The 25,413-nt window shown below is 44.2% G+C and overlaps 2 protein-coding genes across 2 annotated transcripts in view; one reads left to right on the forward strand and one right to left on the reverse strand.

Moving 5' to 3' along the window:
- The window catches only part of WIPI1 (WD repeat domain, phosphoinositide interacting 1), a 32,965-nt gene extending 11,810 nt beyond the window's left edge, over nucleotides 1-21,155 (forward strand). Inside the window, exons 5-10 of the mRNA XM_015414116.1 lie at nucleotides 5,470-5,577; nucleotides 10,339-10,503; nucleotides 11,473-11,580; nucleotides 12,090-12,208; nucleotides 15,700-15,800; nucleotides 20,343-21,155. Of these exons, the coding sequence (XP_015269602.1) occupies nucleotides 5,470-5,577; nucleotides 10,339-10,503; nucleotides 11,473-11,580; nucleotides 12,090-12,208; nucleotides 15,700-15,800; nucleotides 20,343-20,390 (649 nt within the window). The 3' untranslated portion in view covers nucleotides 20,391-21,155. The remainder of the gene's footprint in view (nucleotides 1-5,469; nucleotides 5,578-10,338; nucleotides 10,504-11,472; nucleotides 11,581-12,089; nucleotides 12,209-15,699; nucleotides 15,801-20,342) is intronic.
- Nucleotides 21,156-22,039: 884 nt separating this feature from the next.
- The window catches only part of ARSG (arylsulfatase G), a gene marked incomplete at its 5' end in the record, with an annotated part of 34,806 nt that continues 31,432 nt past the window's right edge, over nucleotides 22,040-25,413 (reverse strand). The window contains one exon of the mRNA XM_015414115.1: nucleotides 22,040-22,356. Within this exon, the coding sequence (XP_015269601.1) occupies nucleotides 22,040-22,356 (317 nt within the window). The remainder of the gene's footprint in view (nucleotides 22,357-25,413) is intronic.

The following is a 25,413-nucleotide window of genomic DNA, read 5'->3' on the forward strand; positions in this document are numbered from 1 at the left end:
GGAAATCTTTCCTCTCCCAGTCTAGAGTCTCTGATCCAAAGGTCCATCTCGAGTCATGTTGCACATCAGCAGAGTTTCTGTTGTTTGCATGTGGGTTACTGCTGGCCTGCTTTGCAATGAGAGTGTTGGTGCAGGGCTTCCTATGCTACACTGAGCTCCCTTGGGGCAGATTTCTTCCCGCATGCCTCTTTGTTATGGAAATGCCAAAGCCAGAGCACATCCAGTGAGACATGTCCATGGAGGCCCAAGTACAGGAAGGGTATAGAAGATGGATGAAGTGCTCTAGGGCTGCTGACCATGTCACCTTGCAAAAGCTCTAGAGAGACTTCTGAATCCTTTCCGTGTGCAGTTATTTTAAAGAAAGTAGGATTAGGCTGCTCTGATCTGGACAGCCCAGGCTTTCCCAATCTTGTCTGATTGCGGAAGCTAAGCAGGGTCAGCCCTGGTTAGTATCTGGATGGGAGACCACCAAGGAAGTCCAGGGTCATGATGCAGGCGCTTTTCAGCACAAACATGGCCACAGAAAGTGTGCTTTGGTTGGGAAAAGTTCGTTCTTTTGACAGTCTGAAAATCTTCTCAGAATTGATTGGCATGAGGATTCCTCATATTTGTGCTGTGTAAGAGTGGGGGACGGCAAAGGATGAGATGGTTAGACAGTGTCATAGATGCAACGAACATGAAATTGAGCAAACTCCGGAGCACGACGGAAGACCTGGCGTGATCTGGTCCATGGGGTCACGAAGAGTCGGACTCGACTGTGCAACTGAACAACAACAAAGAGAGGGTAAATATGAGTTCTTTGTCGTAGCGTGGATCTTCACTAAAAGTTCCATGAATGGAAGGATTCTGGGGATTGTGGATTCCATACTCTCACTATAGCCCGCAATACCCTCAAAATTCTGCTTTGAGGGGACAGAGGACCCCCAGGAATAGCTGGGCAGGAGATGGAATTCTGCCATAGGAGGGGTAATTAGTGTATTCCATCTGTGGCGCTCCCGCCCGCTCCGTGGGGGAGTCCCTACCCCCAGTCGCCGTCCCGCAATGGCACTTGCCCCTCTTTGCAGGGGAACGGGAGACCTCAGAATGGGGCCGGCTACCTGGTTACCTCACCAAGGCAAACCTGCGCCCGCAAGAGCCACTGGAGACATCTGCCACGCCGCCTCTCTCTCCGACCATTGGACAGCCCGCCTCCATCCTCTGCTCGGCATCTCTTCCTCCCCGGTTTCCCTTTCTGTTCCCCTTTTATCCTCCCCTCCACCCTGTCCCTCTCTTTCACTGGCTGTTGGGCTGTCCTTCATCAATAGTCCCACCTCCCAGTAAGAGCTCTGATGCTCTGCTAGGTGTGGGGGCATTCTGACCCCGCCCGAGGCACCAAGCGTGGAGGCTGTCGCCCGGCCTCTGGTTGCGCGGAACAACTGACTGTGTCGGGGCGCTCTCGCCCCGAGGGCCTCGGCGGCAGCGTCTCCCAAGAACCCGCCCTATTGTCGCGTACCCGGGGACGCGCTCTCTGAGGCAACTGCCGGGCCATCTTCGTGTCGGGGCTTCTGCCGCTGCCCTTGACCTCCTGGTCAGCTGCTTCGCTCGTTTCGGGGCCATAGGGCTTTCCTCTGGAGCCATTAACAGCTGAGGTAAGTGGGGGGGGGTCTTCAGGGGGCGGAAGGAACGGGGGCTCGTAGGAGAGGACCAGCCCGTTGGAGCTGGAACACCATCCTTAGAAATTTTAGGCAGGATCCAACCCCATGTACATCTGTTGCAGGTTCTCCCACATCCCTATTGCTTGTTGAATAATAAAAAGCCTGTAGGGGAGGAAAAAACCTTTCCCTCAAGTTATTTTAAGCTGCTGATCATGTTGTATGCCTTCCTTGGAGGTGTCTTTTAAGTTTACATACATGTCGATGTCTGCACTGATCACTCAGTAGGTGCATGTGGTGTGTGATTATGATGGATTAATGTGGAGTGGAGTGAGCTGTTCGATGTGGTCATGGCTTTTTTTTTTTTTTTTTAAAAGTGAAAAAAAAAAGAGGTGCCAGAACTCTCAAGAGGGAAATGAAAATTTCAATCTGTATACTGAAAACTCGTGAACTTTTAAACATTTTAAAAAGAATTTTGTTGAAGAGATTCCGGAACTTTGTTCTGGCACATTCCCCCAGAAAAAAAGCCTGAGATGTAGTGACTGAGGTTTAGGCACTTGATTCAATTCCCTGCTTCTGTGCTGTGCTTATTTTCTGTGTAGCTGATTTCATTGCATTTGCGGTGGCAATGGAGCATTCACATGTCAGTTCACCCCATGCTTATATTGCCTGAGCCTCTGTGGCCATTATCTCCTCCCCTCAGTAGCACCACAGGGCTTTGGGGGGGCTTTAAAAAAAATTAGCCATCTTGTTAATGTCCTCTGAATTCCCAGCTTTCATTTTAAAAAGTAAGTTGCTCGCCCCTTTCATTATGGAGGTTAAAGGAAAACGGCATATCTCTTCAAGGAAAAAGAAAGGCTAGGGATGGACACGAACTGAAAAATGAACCAGTTTGTTTGGTTGCATCGTTCCCGAATCCAAAAATGAACCGATTTTTTTCAATGGAGGTTCATTTGGTTCATTACAGTGGTTTGTTCTCCGGACAGCCTGGCGCCAATTCAATCAATTCCCAGGCAGCGCCGGGGGTGGACTTGTGGAGAGCCCTAGAAAAACCAATAGGATTGTCCATAGCTTGATTGGCAGCTCTGGGAGCCAACCATGGAGCTCCTATTCTGCTCTATGAGAGCAGATTAAATATATATACCACACCCTGACTCAGCTGCTTTCACTTTGCAGCAGGAAGAGAGAGGAGTTAGTCATTGTGTGAGAGTGAGTTAGGAAGAATTGTTTTCTGCATGGCTGATTTAAGGGGAGGTTACAACTGAGCTTTCCTGAGGGCACCTGCTTTGGGGGGCTATAGCTCAGACATCCCAAATCCAATCTTCACCAAACTTTGAGGGTGGGTGGAGGAGAGCCTGCTGAAGACTCTGTGTGAGTTTGACGTCTCTAAGTTGTGAGGATGCTGCCTCCCAAACTGAATAAACCACAAACTGGTTCAGAAAATGGGAAAAGTTAATGGTTTGTGTGATCAAATGAACCATGAACTACTGTTTCTTTGGTTTGTGCCCATCCCTACTAGAGACTAACATTTCAATGTAAGCTGGGGATTCAGAGGACTTTGCAGATAATTTTTTATAACTGTTATAACACAATAGTGATATGTCAGTTGTGGATTTTTTTAAAAGAAAGCCTGCCAGTGGTGATGGGTCATGGGAAGGCAAAGAAAGGAAAATAGTGTTGATCCAGGTGGAACCAGCAAAATGTACAGCTTACTATGTAAATGATATACAGACACTACCTTGACTTCCAACTTTATGCAAAGATTGTACCAAACCAGGTTTGTGAAAATTGCAATGAAGTGAGGGGGGGGGACACACAGAAAGTATGCTATTAAAACCCTTGCAAGGAGAAAAAGATTACTACATTACTTTGGAATAGGAGCACTGTTCCCTCTAAGCTGAGTTAGTGTGAGCTAGCTCACAGTTCTTTACCCTCCGGCTCACACATTTTTGTCTTGGCTCAGGAAGGATGGCTCCAAGCAAACTAATTTATGCAGCAGCCAAATCACTTGCTTATAACTTTAATGCCAGTGGCTCACAATGTAGAATTTTTGCTCACAAGAATCCACAGCTTAGAGGGAACATTGAATAGGAGTCAAAGTTACCCCAATATTACAGCAAAAATAATCAATTCTCAATCATGGCATTAGCTACTAAGAAGAAAATCAGGCCTCAAGTATAACTATCTTCAGCAATGCACAAAAAAGAGTAAAATTTGGAATTAGGGTCAAAAATACCCCACACTGAAAACATCTCAACCCCATGGAAACGTAAATGGGGTCAAATTGACCCCGCCCTTTGAAAGTATATACTTATTTAAAATATATTCTGAAGCTCTTCCAGGCATGCAGAGTAACCTCTGGTTCAACTGACTAAGAAGTACCCTGGGCTGACAGTTCTTACATTGTTGTTCAAAGGAGTTTTGAATTTCAAGCCTAGGCATTTGAATTTGAATAGGTTCAACAAAGGGGAAGTTTGAATAGGTTCAACAAAGGGAAACATCTCAGTCGAAACCTGATAGCTCTCTCAATCATGGCATTAGCTACTAAGGTGTCATCTAAAATTCCAGGCTGAATGGCTCCTTCAAGTCTGGAAAATGTGAAGAATTTCAGAGGATACCTTGGCTTGTCTGCCAGGGGGTAGAATGACCCCATTTCCCAAGATTGCGATACAGTTCAATTTGAGCTTTTCCATGTGGCTGTGGGACAGAAGGGAAACTTAGACAGAGCACAAACACAGGGCCTTTACCTGCTCCTACTATATAACACAACAATTCAGGTTGCAAACACTGGTTTCCTTGGGGGTAATTTCAACCCCCAATTCCAAAAGTGGTGTAAAACCCCAAAGGGAAGTGTGATGATTTTTGAACAATAAATATATATAAATAAGTTATAGGGAAAAATTAACTTCTGGAACTTTGCTCCACTTTCCTACAAAATGGAGATAATAGGTGTTGGTCCATCTATTTATACATGGGAACAGTGATAAAATTATTTTTCAATATTTGTTGGAGTCACTAGAAACTCCAAATATGATTATGCATAGTATTTTCACTTTCAAGCCAAGTCTATTGAGTGCTATTGAGGTTTGATAAAATAAATAATAAAGTAAAAAAATAAAGGCAGAGGGGAGTATAACAGGAATTTGGTGTCTGTAGAAAGCTTTAAATGAGTACACCAAATATTTCCTATGACGTTTGGCGGTCAAAATAACCCCCCATTTCTTTGGGACAATGATGTAAGGATGTGCCAAAAAGACTGCTCCAAACCAGAGAAAACCTTCCTGTGGAAGCAGCCAGAATTTAGGCTTTATGTCCAGTGAGCACTTTTAATTTGCCAGCCATAAGTAGAGGACTAAGTCTCTGTTAATTCTTGGATTAGAGAAATCGAATGACACAACAATAGTAATCCTTGGTAGTTATGCAGAGATTTTCTAAGTACTCAAAACATTTTACTTGCATTATCTTAGCAGTCCATACAGCATCTCTGGAAGGTAGGCCTGTATTACTAACCCCATATACTAAATGGGAGGGGGTCATGGCTGAAAACTGGCTTGTGTAAGGAAGTTCAAAGATGAGGTGGAATTTGAATGTGACAGCTCATTCTCTCCACCACTACACCACACTAGCTCTACATAGCACTTGCCCCTGTGCTGGAGGCTGCAAAACCTGGTGTGCCTGATGGAGTGAACAGCTCTTTTTGATTATTATAGTACTTAACCACTCTCTCACATAGACCTCTCAGATCTGCCTGTTTTTAACAGAACCTAGTACAGACTGGCCTCTTAAGTTTTGTTGCCATAAGCAGTGGCCATAACCATCTTTTTTTCTTGGCCTTTAGGTATGTGAATATCAGCTCTCTAGTGTTCAGCATGGATTCACAATTCTTGTGTGCATCGAGCAACACTGAGACAGTGCACATCTTCAAGCTGGAACATCTCACAGACAGGTGAACAGAATTGCGTTGAGTATGCGGTGAAGAGATTCACCAGCCTTTATCGTCTTGGTCCTTGATTCTGGCAGAGAAATGCTTATTGCTGCTTTGAAAATTGCTGCCATTCTTTCCACCTTTTCTGGTTTGTATTCCTAAACAAGTTTTGGACTTGTTTCAGCTTCTTCAAGCACAGCCACTATCTATTCTTTACCAGTGTTTGTGACTCTGGTTACAACCAACCAGGCTGTAGCTGATGTCAGAGTTACTGTGGGAAACAGGAGAAGAGATGCCAGGAGGCTTCTCTCTCAAGCCAACAGGAGAGTCCCACTGCAAGCATCCAAAGTCTGCCATTGGTCACAGAATCTGAGCTGTTTGCTTACTGGAAACCTGTCTCTTATCTCTCCCAACATACAACATTAGCTACTTTCCTAGATTAATCTATTGCAGTTTAGCAGTGAGAGGTAGCGCTGGTCCAGCCAGGGAGTGACATAGGGCCAAATGGGAAAAACATGGCTTATGCACGTCTAAGCTGTCATTTAAGAGAAACGGTTGCCCCTGGAAGGTGGGATTTGGGCACCTGTGTGTCTGAATGGAGTCCTATTTGACAGGTGATTGCAAAGGATTGAACCTATTGTATTTCTGGTAGCCTACGTGGCTTGAGAGCCAGTTTGGTGTAGTGGTTAAGTGCATGGATTCTAATCTGGAAGAACGGTTTGATTCCCCATGCCTCCACATGCAGCTGCTGGTGTGACATTGGGTTAGTCACAAGTTCTCTCAGAGCTGTTCTCTCAAGGTCAGTTCTCGAAAGAGCTCTCGCAGCCTCACCTACCTGATAGGGTGTCTGTTGTGGGGAGGGGAAGGGAGAGGGATTGTAAACTGCTATGAAATTCCTTTGGGTAGTAAAGGGTGGGGTATAAATCCAATCTCCTCCTCCTTAGGACCTGACTATCCCTCTATGTTCCTGCCCAGGGATTAAGATCACAGGGAGAGACCCTCGTGACTGTCCCATTAGTCAAAGAAGCTCATTTGGGGTGCACACGAGAGAAGGTGTTTTCAGTGGCAGCCCCCCCCCCCGGAGGTGTGCCTGGTCCCCCTCACTTTTGATATTTAGGAGATAGCTGAAGACCATTTTCATTAGGGCTGCATTTGGCTAAGTTTACTAGCAGCAGTAATGGGATACAATCTCAAAAATGACAGAATGATCGTTGGCAAAATCCAAGGCAAACCTTTCAACATCACAGTAATTCAAGTCTATGCCCCAACCACTGATGCAGAAGAGGCTGGAGTGGACTGGTTCTATGAAGACCTACAACACCTCATAGAACTAACACCAAAAAAAGATGTCCTCCTCATCATAGGGGACTGGAATGCTAAAGTAGGAAGTCAAAAGGTAACCGGAATAACAGACAAGTTTGGCCTTGGAGAACAAAATGAAGCAGGGCAAAGGCTAACAGAGTTTTGTCAAGAGAACACACTGGTCATAGCGAACACCCTCTTCCAACAACCTAAGAGGCGACTCTACACATGGACATCACTAGATGGGCAACACCAAAATCAGATTGATTATATAATTTGTAGTCAAAGATGGAGAAGCTCTATCCAGTCAGTAAAAACAAGACCTGGAGCTGACTGTGGCTCAGATCATGAGCTACTCATTGCAAAATTCAGACTTAAACTGAAGAAGAAGAAGAGAAGAGACTGGATTTATACACCGCCCTTCACTTGGAGTCTCAGAGCGGCTTACAAACTCCTTTTGTTGCTTTTGAATAGTTATTCAGTGTATTGTTTCCATCCTTCCTTTATTTTGTCCTGTTTAGTTAACGTGTTTCCATGTTGATCTTTCAGTATGCCTAACCTTGCTTTAAATTTCCCCTTGATTTCTTGGATCTTGTGGAATAGATCTCTTGTTCTTCCTTTTTTGTTGTTCTGTTCTATTTTGTTACACTGGTTATTATAACAGTTCTCTTTATGTCTATGTGCCAGCTACTAGAATGCTGCATTTAGACTGTTGACTCTATGATTTCTTGGATCTTGTGGAATAGATCTCTTGTTCTTCCTTTTTTGTTGTTCTGTTCTATTTTGTTACACTGGTTATTATAACAGTTCTCTTTATGTCTATGTGCCAGCTACTAGAATGCTGCATTTAGACTGTTGACTCTATTTCTGTCACCTTTAGCTTCTTTTTTTTTAAGTTTATTTATTTGGTTTTCAAAATAATATATACTTATAACATTTATTTTGGATATAAACAACATCAAAAATATACACATAAGCTGGAAATACTTTTTTCCCCCAAACAACAACCCACGCATATATATAAAGATACATTTTTAAAAATATAATCCAATAATTCTTATTTGAGTACCAGGATCAAGTATCAGCACATTAATACATAGATCTTTAGTTTACTTGTTTGTTCATGTTAGTTTTTACAATTTGCCACATCCATTCTGACAGTAATCATAGCACTTTGTCAAATGTAACCATCCGGAGCCAAAGCATATCCTTTCAGGGCTAGGTTCTAACATAGCACAGATACTCAAATTAACCATAAGGTACCAAATCAATTAACAATATTTAAGTACAAGGATCAAGCATTAGCAAATTAATACATAATTCTTTAATGTTCTTGTTTTCTTGTTTGTTCATGTTAGTTTTTACAATTTACCACCTCCCTTCTAACAATAATTATGAGACATTGTCAAGTATGACCATCTAAAGCCAACACATGTCTTTTCAGGGTTAAGTTCTAATCAAGCATACATAGTCCAATTAACCATAAGGTACCTGTTTCCAATATAAGTATAAATTATCAATTTAATTTTTATAACTTTTAGATTTTCCAATTATTATTTTTTATTTTTTAACATTTTAAATTTACTACTATATTTGCATCCAAACATTATTATTTTTTATTTTTTAACATTTTAAATTTACTACTATATTTGCATCCAAACATTCTCTACTAAACTTTTATACCATTACAAAAATAATTGACTTTTCAGAGTGGTATCAGATTAATATCCACACCTCCTTTACCATATTTTCCTATCTTTAATCACTGCAAAACGAATACAGTACCCTCTTAACACCCCACTATATCATTCTACTTTTTATTTTTAATTAAAGTTTCCAAAGTCAGTATTTCCATTTAAACAGACATCCAAAGGAGGTAGACAAACAAAGAAAAGGATACAACTTGATTTTCCGCCTGTGGATCATCAGTCTGCTCTTCTGTAACAATCTGTCTAAATGCTTTCGATCTTTCCATGTGTGATAATCCCTTCCCAAGCTGTTCCTTTTCCTTGTCAACCAATCAAACGTCCATAAAGTATTGTCTCCTTTAAATTTCCATGAACGTCGCTTTTCCCTTTTCTTTTTCCTTGTTCTTTCTCTCTTGCAATTTATTTTTTGTTCCTGTTTTTGGGGGATTTTTGTCTTTTCAGTAGTTATATTTATTGTCTTTTCCCCAGATATTTTAATTTGAGGGGAGGATGGAGGTGTAGTCTCCAGTTTGTTTTTTGCTTGCTGAGAAAGTCCCCTTTCCATTAAACTCTTAGGGTATTGTTCCAGCATTTTCTCATTTTCTATTTCTAATTGCAAGTTTTTTGGCTTTCCTAATACATTTGCAAAAGCTTCTTCAATACCCTTCCGTATGCCATCTCTCATTATCTTCATAAATTGCTCCACTGTAATCTCACACATTTTTATCTCAGCTCAGGAAGGATGGCTCCAGAGCAAACCTATTTATGCAGCACCCCAATCGCTCACTCACAACTTTAATGCCAGGAGCTCACAAAGTAGATTTTTTGCTCACAAGACTCTACAGCTTAGAGGGAGCATTGGTGTCAACAGCTCTGGACTTTCTTTTAGCATCCATTCATATCAACAACTGAATGTCCTTTCAGCTTTAGCCCAGTTGCATCAAGAATAGTGCTACTCGTACCTGTCCTCTGCTTTTCCTCATTAGCTGATTGAGTGCTATCTGACCTGGGGGCCCTGTCTTCCAGCACTATATCCTTTTTCATTTTGGATTGTCTCATCATAGGGCTTTCAAGGTATGAGATGATCAGAAGTGGTTTATCGTTGTATTCTTCTGTGTAGTACTAATCAGGGTTATCTGAAATGTCACTGCTGTTGTCTATGATAGACCCTCTGCCAGTGTCATCTTCCACTTCTGCTGATGTGGCTGTTGATTCCTGAAGGGGGTGGATGTATCTTATAGTTTTCGAGTCGTTTTAATGTGCGCTACTCTGTTGTAAGCCACCCTGATCCCTACTTGCAGGGAAGGGCGGCGTAGTAAATCTAATTTAATAAATAAATAAAAATAAATAGTCTGGTGACTCAGCTGTGACCATTCTGCCTTGAGTGACTCTGCTAGGACTTTAGCCTCTTGACAGACTCTAAACTCCTTATGGTGTTGCTCTCAACTTTGCTGACACACAAACCCCCTCACCGTGTTATGATGTGTGTCCAAGGGGTGTGTGTACATAGTAGTTTCCATAAACAGAGAAGACATGTCCCTTCCCCAAGGTATTTACAGTCTAAATGTTGACACTGTGGGAGGTACCAAAGGGAAGTGAGGGAGGCAGTAGGCTCCAGAGGGAAATAAAGGCTGGAAAAAATGGGTAACAAAGGTACGTACGTGAGCAAATGAAGTGGCATGTATTTCAGCTTCATTTCCGTTAGGGATGAGAGCTTTGTTGCTGTTGTAGGGGTGCTCCCTGCTGTAGATCTCAGATGGACTATTGGTGACTGATACTTTGTCCTTCATAGCCGGCCAGAGGAACCCCCATCCTGGAGTGGCTACATGGGCAAGATGTTCATGGCTGCCACGAACTACCTCCCTTCTCAAGTGTCAGGCATGATGAGCCAGGACCGGGCCTTTGCCACAGTGCGCTTGAACTTCTCTGGACAAAGGAACATCTGTGTCCTCTCCACGTACGTATAGCAATGGAGCAGCAACTTCTTTTACTTACACCGAGGTCTCTTTAAGCAGCACAGAAGAGAACCTCTTCCTTGTTGCATTAAATATATCCTGGAAAGCTTTGCTGGGAAGAGTGATGTGCTCTGGATCTCCTTTCCTATATATCCTGCATGTTCACTTCCTCCGTATTCTGGGGAACTACTATACAGGATATGATCAAAACAGAATATAGAAGCTATTCTAATCTGTAACTGTTCTGTTTCATGCCCCACTGTCGTTTTTTTGATAGATTTGCAAATGCAGCTCCAAGAGACTTGGTCTGAGGGAGAAATAGTCTCAGCATGGGGGATGACGTATCCAAAGTTGGAGGGAACAAATAGTAAACTTGCTATATTGTTTCATTGGGGCTGTCTACCAGGAAGTAAGCTTGGGATTCTTTTAGCCTGACTAGAAACTCAGCAGACACAGGTAGTGGCATGCATCCTGTGGAACATTTTTGCACACAGCAGGGATTTTCACCAGCAAAGTGGACCGTCTTTGCCTCCCCCCTCACCGTGCTTCTCAAACTGCCTCCCCCCCAGTGCTGCTCTGTGGAGGACACTATCCACAGACACAACACAAGGGTGGAGTTAGAGGTCTGCCGCAAGAAGGGGGACACTGGCGGAAATCACCACCTCCTCCTGGTTGTGGCTGTCCTTCGTTGGACCCAACCTTGTGCCCGCTGTTGTTCCTATAAGCCACATCGGTGTTGCTGCTCCTCCCAGTGGCTGCATTTGAGAAGTGCTAGTCTATTGGAGTTTCCACACTAATGTGATGGTACAGGTACAGAATCAGCTCATTCAGGAGCAAGTAAAATGCAGTGTTAAATACATCCCAGGGTCCTGGCTTTTAATAACAGGATTTACGGCAGCATAGGACTAGTAAATGACTGACATGGCCCATCAGCGATCCATCTCAACCTGCTTTTGTGCATTTCTTGGCAGGATCCAGAAGTTGCCGCGGCTTTTAGTTACGACGTCCGATGGACACCTTTACCTCTACAACCTGGACCCTCAAGATGGTGGGGAGTGTGTTTTAATCAAGACACATAGGTAATGAAACAGTTCAGCTGTTCCAGCAACACACTGAATGGGGCTGAAGGTCAATCTTGTGCACTTTAAAAGAGAAATCAACCAGCTATAGTGAAATCTTGTCTCAGGTCGTCGGTAGTTCTCGTCAGGGTAATCAGCCTGCTTCTGTCCTGTGGAAATTCCAGAGCTGCCCTGTGATCTCACAGATTGGTTCAAATTGGTCCTGTTTCATAATTCAGGGTAGGAGTCTCTAATTTAACTGTCAGCACTAGTGAATGACTGAGGCCCAGTTCTCAGTGTGGTGGTAAACCTCTGTCTGGGCTGCACTTTTGGGACTTAGGCTGTCCGCATATGTCTGGGTCACTGAGAGACAGAGAGGCTTGGGAGAGAGAATAACACACACACACCTCCGATATAATCCCGTTTAATCCACCCATCATCTTGAAATATATGCATACAATAGCAAGAGTTACTGGGTAGATTAGAGGTTGACTACTTTTAATCCCTTTCTTTCTGGCTCATACAATTAGATTGTTGGGCTTGGGAAAGACAGAAGAGAACAAAGAAAATGATCTGCAACTTCCAGTACCTCAGACTTATGCTGCAACAGTAGCCAGGCAAAGTTCGGTGCCTTCATCTATGATGCCAGGTGAGTGCTGGCTTGGCGTTGATTGCCTGTCACTTTGAAAAGGACACAACGCAGGCAGCTGATCTGAAGCCTAGTCAGAATTGTCTGCTGTTTATTGTCCCCGAGTAATGGGGATTCTGGATATTGGCCCTGATAGCTTTATGGAACCTGTGCATTTTTCATAGCGGGTGTCCTTTGAGAGATCCTGTACTTAGCAAAGGGGCTGTGGTATGTCTTGAACATGGCGTGGCTTCAGGTTTACATTTAAAAAACTTAAAACAGCTAGGCTTACCTCGGCAGACCTGCCCTTCCTTCACAAGAACCAAAGCTGATGTCCATTCTGCATGTAGTAGTTTCCGAGAGCAAACTAATAGACTAAGCCTCATTGGAACGAAGCCGTTCTCAGAGTGTTCCCTGCGCCTGTGCAGGGAACACTCTTTTACTTTACATATTTACACTCTTTTACTTTACATATTTAAATCCCCCCTATATTTTTCTTTTACAGTTTTTAGATTTTTCTGCACATCTGGGGACTGCTCCAAACATGCAGGAAAATCTCCCTGCTCCCCAAGTGCCCCCGATGTGCAGATTTAGGGGGCATGTTGGGAATTAGATATATAGATTGTAAAACTAACATCTCTTATGAAGTCTATTCGGTCAGTGTGATTACAGGAAGGTCCCTAATCCATATATTCCAAGCTGTTTTACTAAAAGGAGGCCTACCCTTGAAACTTTAGCTTTGACTGAGATGTGCATGGAAATTTATTTTCTCTGTTACATAGTACTATTATATGTGTTTTACATGCCCACAGGATTCTGGATGAGGAAAGGGCTGAGCAACTGCCCTATACAGGTTTAAGGGCCTAAGTCTACATAACTACTCTACTTGGTTAAGCCTCTATGGAACGAAGCCGTTCTCAGAGTGTTCCCTTCCCTGCGCCTGTGCCTGTGATGAGGCCTTAACAGCTACAAGTAAGATGCAAATGTCCTGTAAGTACCTTGGTAAGCCCGTGTAACCATCCAGTCAGTCCACAAACTGGATTTCCCTTCCTTTGCTTCAGAATATTTCAGTTCATTCCTCTGTTTACTTTGCCTGATAGGAGCCCTGTCGCGAGGCCTAAGGCTTCTTGGAGGTTCTCATGAAGGGAGGGCAGACTGAATGCTGGCACCCATGTGTGTATTCCAAGCAAATATCATTGTACCCTTTTCTGCTTCCGTGGCATTTTGCTAACCAGTCCTGACATGCCAGACAAAGGAGTGGATTTTGCTAACCAGTCCTGACATGCCAGAATCTCTCTTTGCCGCACAAAGGAGTGTGCATGGTTTCAGTTCCCAACACCAGCTTATTCTGTAATTTGGGATAGTTGTACAGTTGCTATCTGACATGCCATCTGCAAAACATTAATCTGCTCTCTGGGTATGGTGATGTTTAATTCGTAATAAAAAGCTCAAAACGCTTAGATGATGCAGAGTGCTTGGAAAATAATAAGCTTTCTCGAAATATCAAGTATTACTGTGTCATCCAGTCTGCTGTTTGGGTCTGTCCACTTGTGTGTTATCTCCCATGTTGTCCTTCTATCTTCTAGCTATTTCCTCTCATGCCTCTCCTTTCCCTGGGCTCTGCCTAGACTTTGCTCTCATTGTTTATTTCTAGTGATTTCTATGCAAGTTGGGCATGGAACCTGTTGAACATTGATGGTTGCCTTACACATGTGGCACTGATGCTTTAATATCATGCTAAATCATAGCTACTGTCAGTGTTGCATTACTTCTTTCTTAATTATGTTTTCTTAATAAAATCAGAAAAGAAGGTTCTGAAAAGTGTTTTAGAGATTACCTTTCTTAAGAACTAGTATTCAGTGATGAAAATGTTTGCTCAGTACTGTCAGACATCTGCCTCACACATACATTTGGCACCTTAATCAACGCTTCTCGACGACTGGCACCTGACTGTGTGAACTGACCCCACTGGAAACCATTGTCTGAGATCTTATGGATTTGCTTTCTGTAATGTGATGGCCCATTCACACTTTTCATTAATTATTTAATTGTGTTTTAGGTCCTCAATGGGCATAAATATGTGGAGCAGCCCACAGTTATAAGGTTTCCAAGCTTGTACTGGTTCCTGAATTTGTCTATTCAGGCTTCCAGCAAGACCCATCCTTGGTCTGCCTTTTTAGACGTTACTCAGGCCATTTAACTGACTCTGAAGCTGAGATTAAATTATTTATTTCAATATTTATACCCTACATTTCTCCCAAGAGGGGACCCAAAGTGGCATACAACATCATTCTCCCCTCATATTTTTTATCCTCTCAACAACAACCTTGTGAGGCTGAGAGAGAGTGACCAGCCCAAGGTCACCCAATGAGCTTCCAAGACAGAGTAGGGGTTTGAATCCAGATCTCCCGGATCCTAGACCAGCTGTCTGACCTCTACACCTCACTGGCTTTCTTTTTGTGTGACATGACCAGAAAAAGCAGACTGTTACATCTTCGGAAACCAGCCCTGCTCAAAGTGTGAAGCAAGTTTTTAAAGAGCACTGAGCCTTACAAGGTGACATACAAGCTTCTGCTGGCCTTTCTGAGTCTTGGTTGGAGCAGGAAGGGCCGGAAGGGCGTCACTCTCTAGTGTTGTACAGTGGCTAGAATGGCTCTTTTTGGGAAGTGAGAGAGTGCCACTTCACTTCACTGAACAATCTGGCACGTAGGCATTCTCCATAGCCACACTCATGGATCCTCATGCAGGAGTGCCTCAAACACTTGTCAGATGTGCCACTGGTAACTCTAGGTGGCGCAGTTTGGTCACCCTGGGTTACATGAGTGGATTGACATGGACCCGGAAAACTTCAGTTCAGATCTCTGCTTGCCTATCAAGCTTTCAGGTTAGACGTGGGCAAGTTGTCCCTTCCCAGCATAGGCTGACACATTTATGGCAGAGAGAAAGTGGGATTGCTCAAGCATATACCCTCTTGAACTCCTTGGAGGAAGAATAACATCATGTGTTCCATGTCTAAGTCTAAGGTGGTATCTAGTTGACCACACACTCCTTTGCTTGTTTGTTGTGTGTTTCCTCTAAAGCAGCTGGTGCTGCTGTTTTTACAGACAGCATTTAGACTGGGATGGGTCTCTTTAACCCATTATGGCGGTTCTTGCATTCCTTTATTTGGCCTCTTTTCTGCATTCCTCATACGCAGTCAAATTATGATGTGCTCTCTTCGCACAGAGAACACTTTGTGCTCATTAAAGTGGCTGCAATAATCGAACTTCACACATGTACTTTATGAAAAGCCTGAGGCTTGTCATGTTAAAGCTAGTGGGTTGTGCCTTCCCCCTGTTCAGCATTTATTGGATTGGTATACCTCACCTGTCCTTCCCCTTCTCCTGTTTTGTTAAGCTCTGGACAAAAAAAGAGAGCACTGTGTTAAAGTCGGTTGTTGATTGGCACCTCCTGTTCTGTGCTTTTTGGGCTCTGTTGCATTTATCTATAGTGCTTTGGTAACTTTTTTGCAGGCTACTCAGAAGATGGAGGAGCCCTCCGAGGAGAGATTATACCAGAGCATGAATTCGCCACTGGGCCTGTGTGTCTGGACGATGAAAATGAATTTCCACCTGTGAGCATTAGGAGTACTTAAGACAGCAATATGGGCCTCATGTTGAGAAGGAAGCACTAACCTCTTCTTCCAAAAGGGGTATCCCTTCATTTCCTTTGTGACAACTTACTCTGTTACTCTCTTAGAAATGGACAGATAACCTGCCATGATAGGGACGGGCTTGGGAGCAAGACTTCTTATACAACTCCTAATTTATAATGTGTTATTTATTCTCCTGTTCTTACATGGGGCTGTTAGCTGACTCCAGTCTAAGGGACTGGCCAGGGACACAGGGCCTCAAGATGCCACTAGTCCACTTGCTTGAGCCCCCATGCAGGTCACACTGCTAATTAGCAGTGACTCTCTGTGGAGAGTGTAAATCTGGATTTCTTCATTTGCAGTTAGGATGAGAGAAAAAATATTTCAGACGTCAGCAGGAGGAACTTTTAAGTCAAATCTACCTGTCCCTGCAATACCTTCAGCTGCTTTCAGATTTTAGGTAATGCAGCTAAAACAACTATAACAGAACAAGTGAAACTGACCAACAGGGCTGACTTGAAGTTTTTGTGGGGACTGGCCCACCCCCAAACTCCCTGCAGCCCCTGTGTGGGACCCTGTGCCTTTCAGTGGTCCCACTCTAACCCTGTCCTCATTTCCTTTTGTGGCCCAGGGCGGAGGAAGAAGGGAAAGTGCTGAGAGGTTCCCAGTGGGCAGGATGAAGGGAGGGGGACAGGGAGCATCGTTTGAGAGAGAGAGAGTGCCAGGGAGAGGAGGCAGGGACTCGCTTGGACGTCGCTATGAGGGAAGAGGCCCATCAGTGGCCAGTGTGGGGGGAGAGGGAAAGTGAGAACCAGCCCTGGCAGATGCCTGTCTTTGCTGATCTTTAATGCAAAACTTGCAGCCAAACGAGCCTTCATTAACGAAGGGTTAAAGTATAAGAGGAGGGCAAAAGGAGAGCGAACACGACGGTATTTTTATTCTTAAGCAGTGTCTTGATCTGTTACTGGAGGCAACTTTAAAAAGATATTTTGGATAACTTTTTACCATCTGGAATCATATCTTTGTTACTTTGTAATTAAGGTCCTTCAGTATTCTGAGAAGCAACATGTATTATGTTTGCTTTTGAATCCTAGCACAGAGTCTGTGTTACTACTGGTTGTTATTTACTAATACCTAGCAGGGAGAAGAAAGAACAGGAACTAGCCAAAGTAAGCTCCATTGTGGGGAAGTCTCATGTGAGAAATGATCCTAGGTGTTTGTTGGGGGAAAATAGCACGGTTCTTTCCAAGTGACCCTATCCCTGTCATGTTACTGGAGAGGCATAGAATGTTGCCATGGGGAAGAAGTTGCCATTCCATTGCTAGTAAGTATGAATGGGCCCAGATTTATATGGGGGGGGAGGCAGTTTCATGATCGACCATCTGCCTGCCTTGCACTCACTGCTGCTTACTGTTGTGCTCCCCCCCCCCCTTTCTGCCGCTGCTTGCTACTGTCATGGCCATTTGACCTAGGAGATCTGGCCAGAACAGTGCTATACGACACTCTGCAGTCTGTCACGGTGCTAGGGTATCTGTACGCACTGCCATTCTTTGCCTTAAGGCTGGGAAGAGTGCTGTTCGCAACTCTTCTGCTTACTCGGCTGGGTGGGTGGGTGGGCAAGCAACTGTTGCTGTTCACCACAGATGCTCAGTGAAGCGGCAAATTGAACCTGACTGAGGACATGATGGGCTTAGTTTTGCCATCTGTCACTGAATGGATAGGTTAAGAAAAACAGAACCTGGTGGTCGCTGTGTTCCCCATTGATCAGGTCAGTGCCAAGATTCCTGTTCTGCTGTGCAATTAAGGAGCTGGTTGGTTGTTCAGGCATCTTAACCACACGTGGCTCCGAACACTTTATTAGGGAGTATTCTAAAAAAAAGAAGAGCATTATCTAAATGTGTGTTGTGTTGCTGATTCGTCTGTTATGCCTCCTGGCTGGCTTTTTTTTTTTTTTGCTTTAGTTACGCAAATACATGATTACTGATCTTCTAGGGTTCACTGCTACCTACACAGATGTACTCAGCAACCTCCTTGAGGTGACTGAGATGGTATTACACGTAAGGTTCTGTTTCATTTTACCTTTGGCTGCCTTAATAGAAAAAGGGTGGGTTGATGGGTATTTATCATAGTTTTCTAGCTGTTTGACTTCTCTGTCTTGTATATACACACCTACTTTTTTTGGAGATGTTACTTTATTCTTCTTTCTCAGTACTCTGTGGCTCTTAGTCTGTTAATAAAGCACCTTTTCGTAGGAAAATGGTCTCCTCAAGCGTATTGTAACAAGCATTTATTTCTTGTAAATAACTGAATTACTAAACACTAAAATGGTTTGTTTCTCAGCAAGAGTGCCATGCCAATCCTGATCTGCTCTCCTTCTCTAGGACACCTACCCCATGCCCAGTTCTATTCCATCTTTGGACTGTTTTCTAGATGGTGATTTCCCTGAACAAATCTGTTTACACCATGTGAGAGGCTCACCCATGAGAGCCTGCTGAGCTCTGATCTGGTCTGATTTGGAAATAGCCTGGACAAGATGAACCAGTTGCCCAGACATCTGACCCCATCTGCAAATTCACCTTCTGATATTGAGAGACCTCCAAGCCCTTGCACATCACCATTGCATATTAGGGCCTGGTGGCGTCACACTATTGTGGTCTTCACCTAGCAAATTGACCATTCCTACTCCTACCCTTCCATTTCATGTCACTTAGTGGAGATGGATGGGACAGCCAGAAAGGCCTGGCGTGCAGCATGAAGGCTGGGGCCGTGGCTCAGTGGTAGAGTACCTTTCTGTGCCCAAGAGCCACAGCTGGTGAGAGTAGACTAGTGGTCATTAACCAGTGGGTCCAGAACCTCAGGTGGGTTGCAGAGCCCCAGCCACTGTTTCATGAGCCCCTATAAGCCACCATTTTTGTGCTGCTTTTTATGCATGGGTAGAGAGCAAGGGCATTGTCCGTGCTGCCTCTTTTACATACATGGCAAAAAGAGCAGCAGGATGATGAGGCCAGGTCACTCAGTAGTAAAGATTCCTTTTTTTCACAGGTGGAGTCAGAGCTGCCCCCCCCCCACAACATCTCTCTTCTTTCCACCCTGCACAGCTGGCCCAGCAATTCCCCCATTCCCCCAATAAGTCTGCCTTGTGCTTTGTGGGGAGGGGCTGTGGTTTAGTAGTGGAACATGTGCTTGACGTGCAAGAGGTCCCAGGTTCAATTCCAAGGCATCTCCAGTTAAAAGATATGGCAGTAGGTGACATGTTTGCAGTGTGGAGCCCCTCCTAGATGAGGTCACAACTCTGGCTTCTTTTCCTGCCGTGTGAGTGCAATGACATATGACTTCCTTCCCTATGCTTGCAGCTTAGTGGGTCCTATTCTGTCACCTGGTAGTTCAAGATGGCTCCTGGTCTGGAAGGGCTGACGACCACTGGAGTAGGCAATACTGAGAGGGACTGATGGTCAGACTTGGTGTAGGGTTGCTTCAAAAGTTCATGGTACATCCAGGGAAGACAGGACTCATTGGATATGTAGTTCCCATGATCCATCACATATCTCTAGGTATACACAAAGCAAAATGGGTATGTATGCTTTCAACATGTGTAATAATGCACTCTTTCTTTATATGGAACTGATACTCCTGCAGAAAAACTGTTGTGTGTGATGCTGCCTAGTATTGCTGGTCTGCCACTGAGTATGGTCGGTGCCAGCTACAATTCCTATCTAACGGCAGAATAAGTTCACATCATTCCGTTTCAGCACTGCAATTCCAGTCAGGAGCAAGAAAAATCTAGCATAGGCCGGCCATTATATAAAGCTTGTAGATTACTTACACATCCTCGTGCTGACATGTAATCCTGGTGGGACCTTGTTTTCAGGACAGGACAACAAACCATGGCAGCCAGATCAGTGGAATGCTGATAGGACAAAAAGACGTTGCATGGTTGTGTGAGAGTGCATTGATGGACTGTGTTGTATTTTTTCCGAAAAACTCAACTTGCATGGCTTTTGTGGTATGACTCTGCAAGAATCCATGCAGACCTTTCCGCGAAAACTGTCTCCTTTCACCAGCAGGATATTAATTGCATCTGCTCTATTCATTTTGTAATTGGTAGACTTTTGTAATAGCCTTGCTGTAATGTATTTTCTGCCGGTATGCTAATTTGGTTGCCTCACTTAGTTTAGTGGCTTACATAGCTGACACTCAAGGTGAGCTAGCATATATATTATGTTTACAATCAAGACAAGAGTATAATCTATTGTCTAAACAGAAATATGTTTTCAGTCAGGGTTAGATGCCAAATAGGCAATAGATCTAGTTTGTTCCTGAGCCAGACCATACTTGTAAATTAAGGGAAAAAGCACAGAATGACCCACAGAAATGTACAGGCTTTGTGAAATCAAAATAGTTGCATGACTCCCCCGCCCCCCCGGCCCCATTTCCTCTGCATGCACACAAAGCCTGTTTACAGCACATCATGCCTGATGGCACGTTAGTGGGAAAAGTAAGGCCCTTTTGTTTTGATTTTGATAGATAAACTTGTGCCGTGGAAGCCAGACGAGCAAAGGGAAGAGATCATGAGGAGTGGCAAACAGCAGAGCACAGAGCGGCGGATGGGAGGTAGTTTGGAGAATTAAAACAAAACAAAAACAGGAATATGGAAGAGCCCACAAGTGAGGGAGAAGCCAGAGCCTCTCTGATGCTGTTAACACTGTTTGGGGTTTTTGCTGAACTTTTCTGGCCCCTGGTGTGTATGTGTGTGTATTTAAAAGTGCTATGTGGGTATCAACGTACTGTATATGTACACTGCTCTGTATAATGAGAACCACAGGGTAAATTTTATCCTGATGGGAGTTGTATGTAACCTGAATTTTATAAACCTGCCTAGCCATTTTCTAACTTATGTTATGCATAAATGTACTTATGAAAAGTCTACTTATCTATGCCTTTGTACAGTGGATGCACAATATTTTACCCCTGCAGAATATTTTTTACACTGATCTATTTGGAAAGCAAAGAGACCCCCAATTTATTATATTGGCGCTCTGCCGGAATAAAGTCATCCTGGTGTCAGCAGTAGTTGTCCTTTGCCTACATCCTTCTTGTTTGCAGCTGAGCCCTTACAGCTGATAGACTTGAGTGTTTTATTAATAGAATTGCTCGCTTGCTCACTCTCTGAATGGCATTCTTCTTCCTTCTATTTTAACAAGCCAGTCCTTTCCCCATGCCAGTGCAGCTATTTTTAGAGAATCAGGCACAGATTTTGTTCAGAGGTAAGGTGAGAAGTGCCATTTTTGTTTGCTCTGAATACATTGTCTACCCTTATAAAGAGAAACGTCTTATATAAGTAGGATGGAAATAAACAGAAGAAAAAAACTATAACTGTTTAGAAACCTGTTTAAAAATCAGAACTATCTCCATTCTCAAAACTTTTAGGTTTACTATATCCAGTTTATATGACTGAAGCTGGTTGGGACCAACTGCAATAATATGTAACCCTTTCCTAAGATGCTTAAATCACAACTTGATGTTATGACCAGTGTTCCCTCTAAGGTGAGTTAGTGTGAGCTAGCTCACATTTTTTTAGCCTCTGGCTCACACATTTTTGTCTTAGCTCAGGAAGGATGGCTCCAGAGAAAACTAATTTATGCAGTAGCCAAATCATTCGCTCACAACTTTAATGCCAGGAGTTCACAAAGCAGATTTTTTGCTCACAAGACTCCACAGCTTAGAGGGAGCATTGGTTAGGACACACACTCCTATCATGAAAAAACAAAAAACTGCTGTATCCTCCATCCACTCTCTGTAATCTATAATGTAGCTTGCATATCCATCTAGCCCTTGACAGCCAATGAAACGTATAACTTTGTGACAGCAGCAAGCAGAACATCTGGCACTAAATATTCTGGAGGTTGAAAGGGAAATTAAATAAGCTATCATCCTTTCAGGTGAACATGTACATCATAACATAAGGTGATAAACATAAGGTAAACAACCTGTTCTGACTCCTGCAAGAAAGCACAAACTATAAACCCCATCAAGTTTTTGTATCTTCATACTCCTACGCTGAAATACCTTGAAATAAAATATCCAAATTGTAAAGACACAAAGCTAATTTTTTTTGAAAATCAGGATCATGTCCCTACTGTGCACTAAGATGTTGAGTCACTGTAGAAATCTGTTTATATATCTTTAAAGAAGAAGAAACCAGTCCCAAATGCAGTACTGTATCAGTCCAGCTGCTTTCTGTATGTTTTGAGGTCGGACCTCCAGTAAGTTGATTGACAGCGACAGACCAAGTGCTGTGGGTTGCAGCAGGGTATCGCTGCCGGATCATGAGAGTAATCTGCTATGGAGATGTTGTCTGTCGCAATATCCTGAAGAATATCCAGCAGAGCCTGGTTTATTATGGGCAAGACTACATGGTATTCAGCAGACTTGCTGTCCAAGGGTTTCTGTTCCTGAATATGATTCTGTAAGTTAAAAATGAGAGGTGGATGGTGGTGTTCCTCCTGTCCGATGCTGCCATCACAGGCCTTTGCCCCACCTGGAAAGACAGAAAAGATTCTAGGTCTTCCTGCCACCTATCACTGGTGCAGCATACAAAGGTAGTCGACATTCGGAATGTATATGGAAAGCACAATCCAGCCAAAGTTAAGCATTTCCATTGTGTTGATTTTGAATGGGGGGAATTGAATACATGTCTATGAGAACTCACAAATTGCAGCATCAATGACTGTGCCTATGCTACATTAACAAGCAAATTCTAATAGATGCAGGGTGGGGTCTTCAATTTATTTACTATATTTATTGTCTCTCACTGAGACTCAAAGTGGATATCTAATAAACAGAGTACTAGGATTACAGAAAATTGAGCAAGAATAACATATTGGACATGATACAGAGTGCAAATACAATGCAGAAAAATGGTATTACATCAATAGAAAATGATGCAGTGACAACATGCTGCAAAAAGGAAGTATAATGTCACCATGAGGAGTATCAGGGCAGATGAACACTTTACTGAGGGAACCCAAAGAGAGCTTCAGAAGAATTGGGGATGTGGGAGGTCTCTCCAGAGCTTAGGATGCAGAAGGATGGCAGACTTTGCCACAGAAGAATGTGACATGCAGGAAGAAGACTCCTAGGCTGTGCCTTGGGTCTCCAGAATTGTGGAATCTATTTGAGAGCCTACTTGTGGATCTTATGCCTGCACCACTGGAAGGACGGGCAGCCCCGATGTTTGGCCATTGATCAGGAGAACACCACCTCCCCAGTAAATGGTGGGAGATGACACATTCCCCCAAATAGGGTTGCCAAGCCCTACCTTAAGCTGCAGCGGGGACTCCCGGCTTACTCCGGGAGCGCACGCGCAAAGCACACGCGCACCACGAGCACATCACCCAGAAGTCACGCGGGCGCGCCAGGGGCGGGGCTGCAGTCATCTGAGGGAAAAACAAAAAGTTTTTCCTCGGATGACCGCGGCCCCGCGCCCGGCGTGGCTGCATCACTTCCGGGTGATGTGCTGAGTCTGACGCCGGGCACGTCCCATGCTTTGGGAGTGGGGTTCCCCCCGGGGCCCGATCCACCGGCAGCGGGGAATGGGCCTCTGGGGCAGGGGTTTCCCCGCCCCCCGGGGGGACTTGGCAAGCCTACACCCAAAGAAGAGAAAGAGAGTAGTGGTAGTTATTGGAGACTCTATATGGAGAGGGGTGGCATCAGCTGTGTGCTACCCTGATAAACTTTCTTGTGGTCTCCCCTGGGCCAAGAATTTGTGATGTAGTTGCTGAGGATCATTAAACCCACAGATAAATATCCCCTCTTGCTTACTGATGTGAGGACAAATGCTACTGTATGACATAGCCTGAGGAAAGGAAGGCTTACAAATGAATTAAGCAAATAACTCAGTCTTGGTGGAATGAGACACGTGAGTGTAGTACAAGAAATGGATAAAATTGCTTTTAAAAATATGATTGGTAGGAAAGGAGGGGGAGTGGCATTGTATGTTAAGGAAGTTTATGCCTGCGAGGAAGTTTGTGGTTTGGAGGGAGACAGATTGGCTTTAAGTATTTGGGTAAAAATAAAAGGAGACGGTAGGCATGGTGATGTGAGTGTTTAATATAGACTATCAAGTCAAATGCAGGAATCAGATAATGAGCCTTTCTGCATGTTGTTTTTGGCCCATACTGCTTTGATTTACCCCAGACTTCCACATGCATTTTTGTGCCTTTAGTTTTCATTTCCCCCGCAAAACACCTGTTAGTTTGTTTTTCCTGGTTCTTTTGAGACTACTTTTACCCCAGTCTTTTTCTGGAAGGTGATTTTGAGTTGCCATTTTCCTCATGTATGTTTCTCTGTTTTCTTTGCCCCACTTACTCCCACACACCTCCAGCCCACTTCTTGATGACTGGACTGTCACCATTATTAAACCCCTCCCTCTCCTCCACCCCTACCCTGAAGATGGTTTCATTTTCACTTTTTAAAATACAGACACACACACACACACACACACACACACGAGTTTAGCAGGTTCTCTGAATTCCCAGCTTTCATTAAAAAAAATAGTCCCTTGCTTTACAGAGATATGCCTTTTTCCTTATATCTCCATGAATGAAGGGGTTATAGCAGGGGTGTAAGCAGGCAGATCCTCTCTCTCTGCTGAAGGGCAAGTTGGATGCGAACACCCTTCATTTAATAGCACCCCAGTAGTTCATATGTCAGGCAGCTTGATCAGAATGTACAAAAGATGGATGGCAGGCCTCACAGACATGTCTAGGCCGTTATTCTGGAAGGTGTAAAATCTTGGTCTCCCCCACCCCAGCATTAGCGTAAACTGGAACAATAGACCTTCCTCACCCCAGAGCTAACACTATCTACCTGGATTATTAATCCTATAAGTCTCCAGCAACTTCCCCTACTCACATTTCCCTCACGAAGGCAACGCCTAACACAGAAAAGTTTCCCATCCACCACAAAGGAAGGCTCATAAAGCAGTATTGGAATGCTCATAAAGCAGTATTTTTATTAGTTTAATTAGAAATCCATTAGCGCACTGAATCACCAGAGGAAGCAATCAGAGTTTCAACTTCAACTTTGTTTTGTATAAGGAACTCCTCCCAAACATCTCCCATTTCTTTGTCCATCTCTGGGAATGCCATTCAGTGCGTTCCCAACACATTGTTTTACTCCCAGCTAATCACATCAGTACATTGTTTTAAGGGATGATCTCGCCCTCAGGGCCGGCCCGAGGTGGTCCTACGCTCTAGGCAAGCGCAGGTGCCAACCTCCCGGTTGGGCCTGGAGACCTGGCTGGCTGGAGGGTGGGCCGTCCTCCTCCCCCCAGCTCAGCCGCGCCCTGCTGGCCGCCAGCCTAGCCAGGGAGCAAGTAAGGCAGCCGCCCGGCCGCACCTCTCCCCCCCAACACCACAAGCAGCAGCAGCGGTGGCGGGCTGGGGGGTGGTGTGCCTTGCCTGCCCCCCCAACCACGCACCCACGTGTCCGGCTTGGGACACACACACGCCCGGAGACAAGCAGAGCCGGCCGAGGACAGGGAGCCAGGGCGAGAGCAGCAGAAGCTGGCGGAGGAAGCAGGCTTTGCTGCCCA

The sequence above is a fragment of the Gekko japonicus genome, unplaced genomic scaffold, assembly GCF_001447785.1.
Source record: "Gekko japonicus isolate JY-2015 unplaced genomic scaffold, Gekko_japonicus_V1.1 scaffold3872, whole genome shotgun sequence".
In the NCBI taxonomy this organism is placed as follows: Eukaryota; Metazoa; Chordata; class Lepidosauria; order Squamata; family Gekkonidae; genus Gekko; species Gekko japonicus.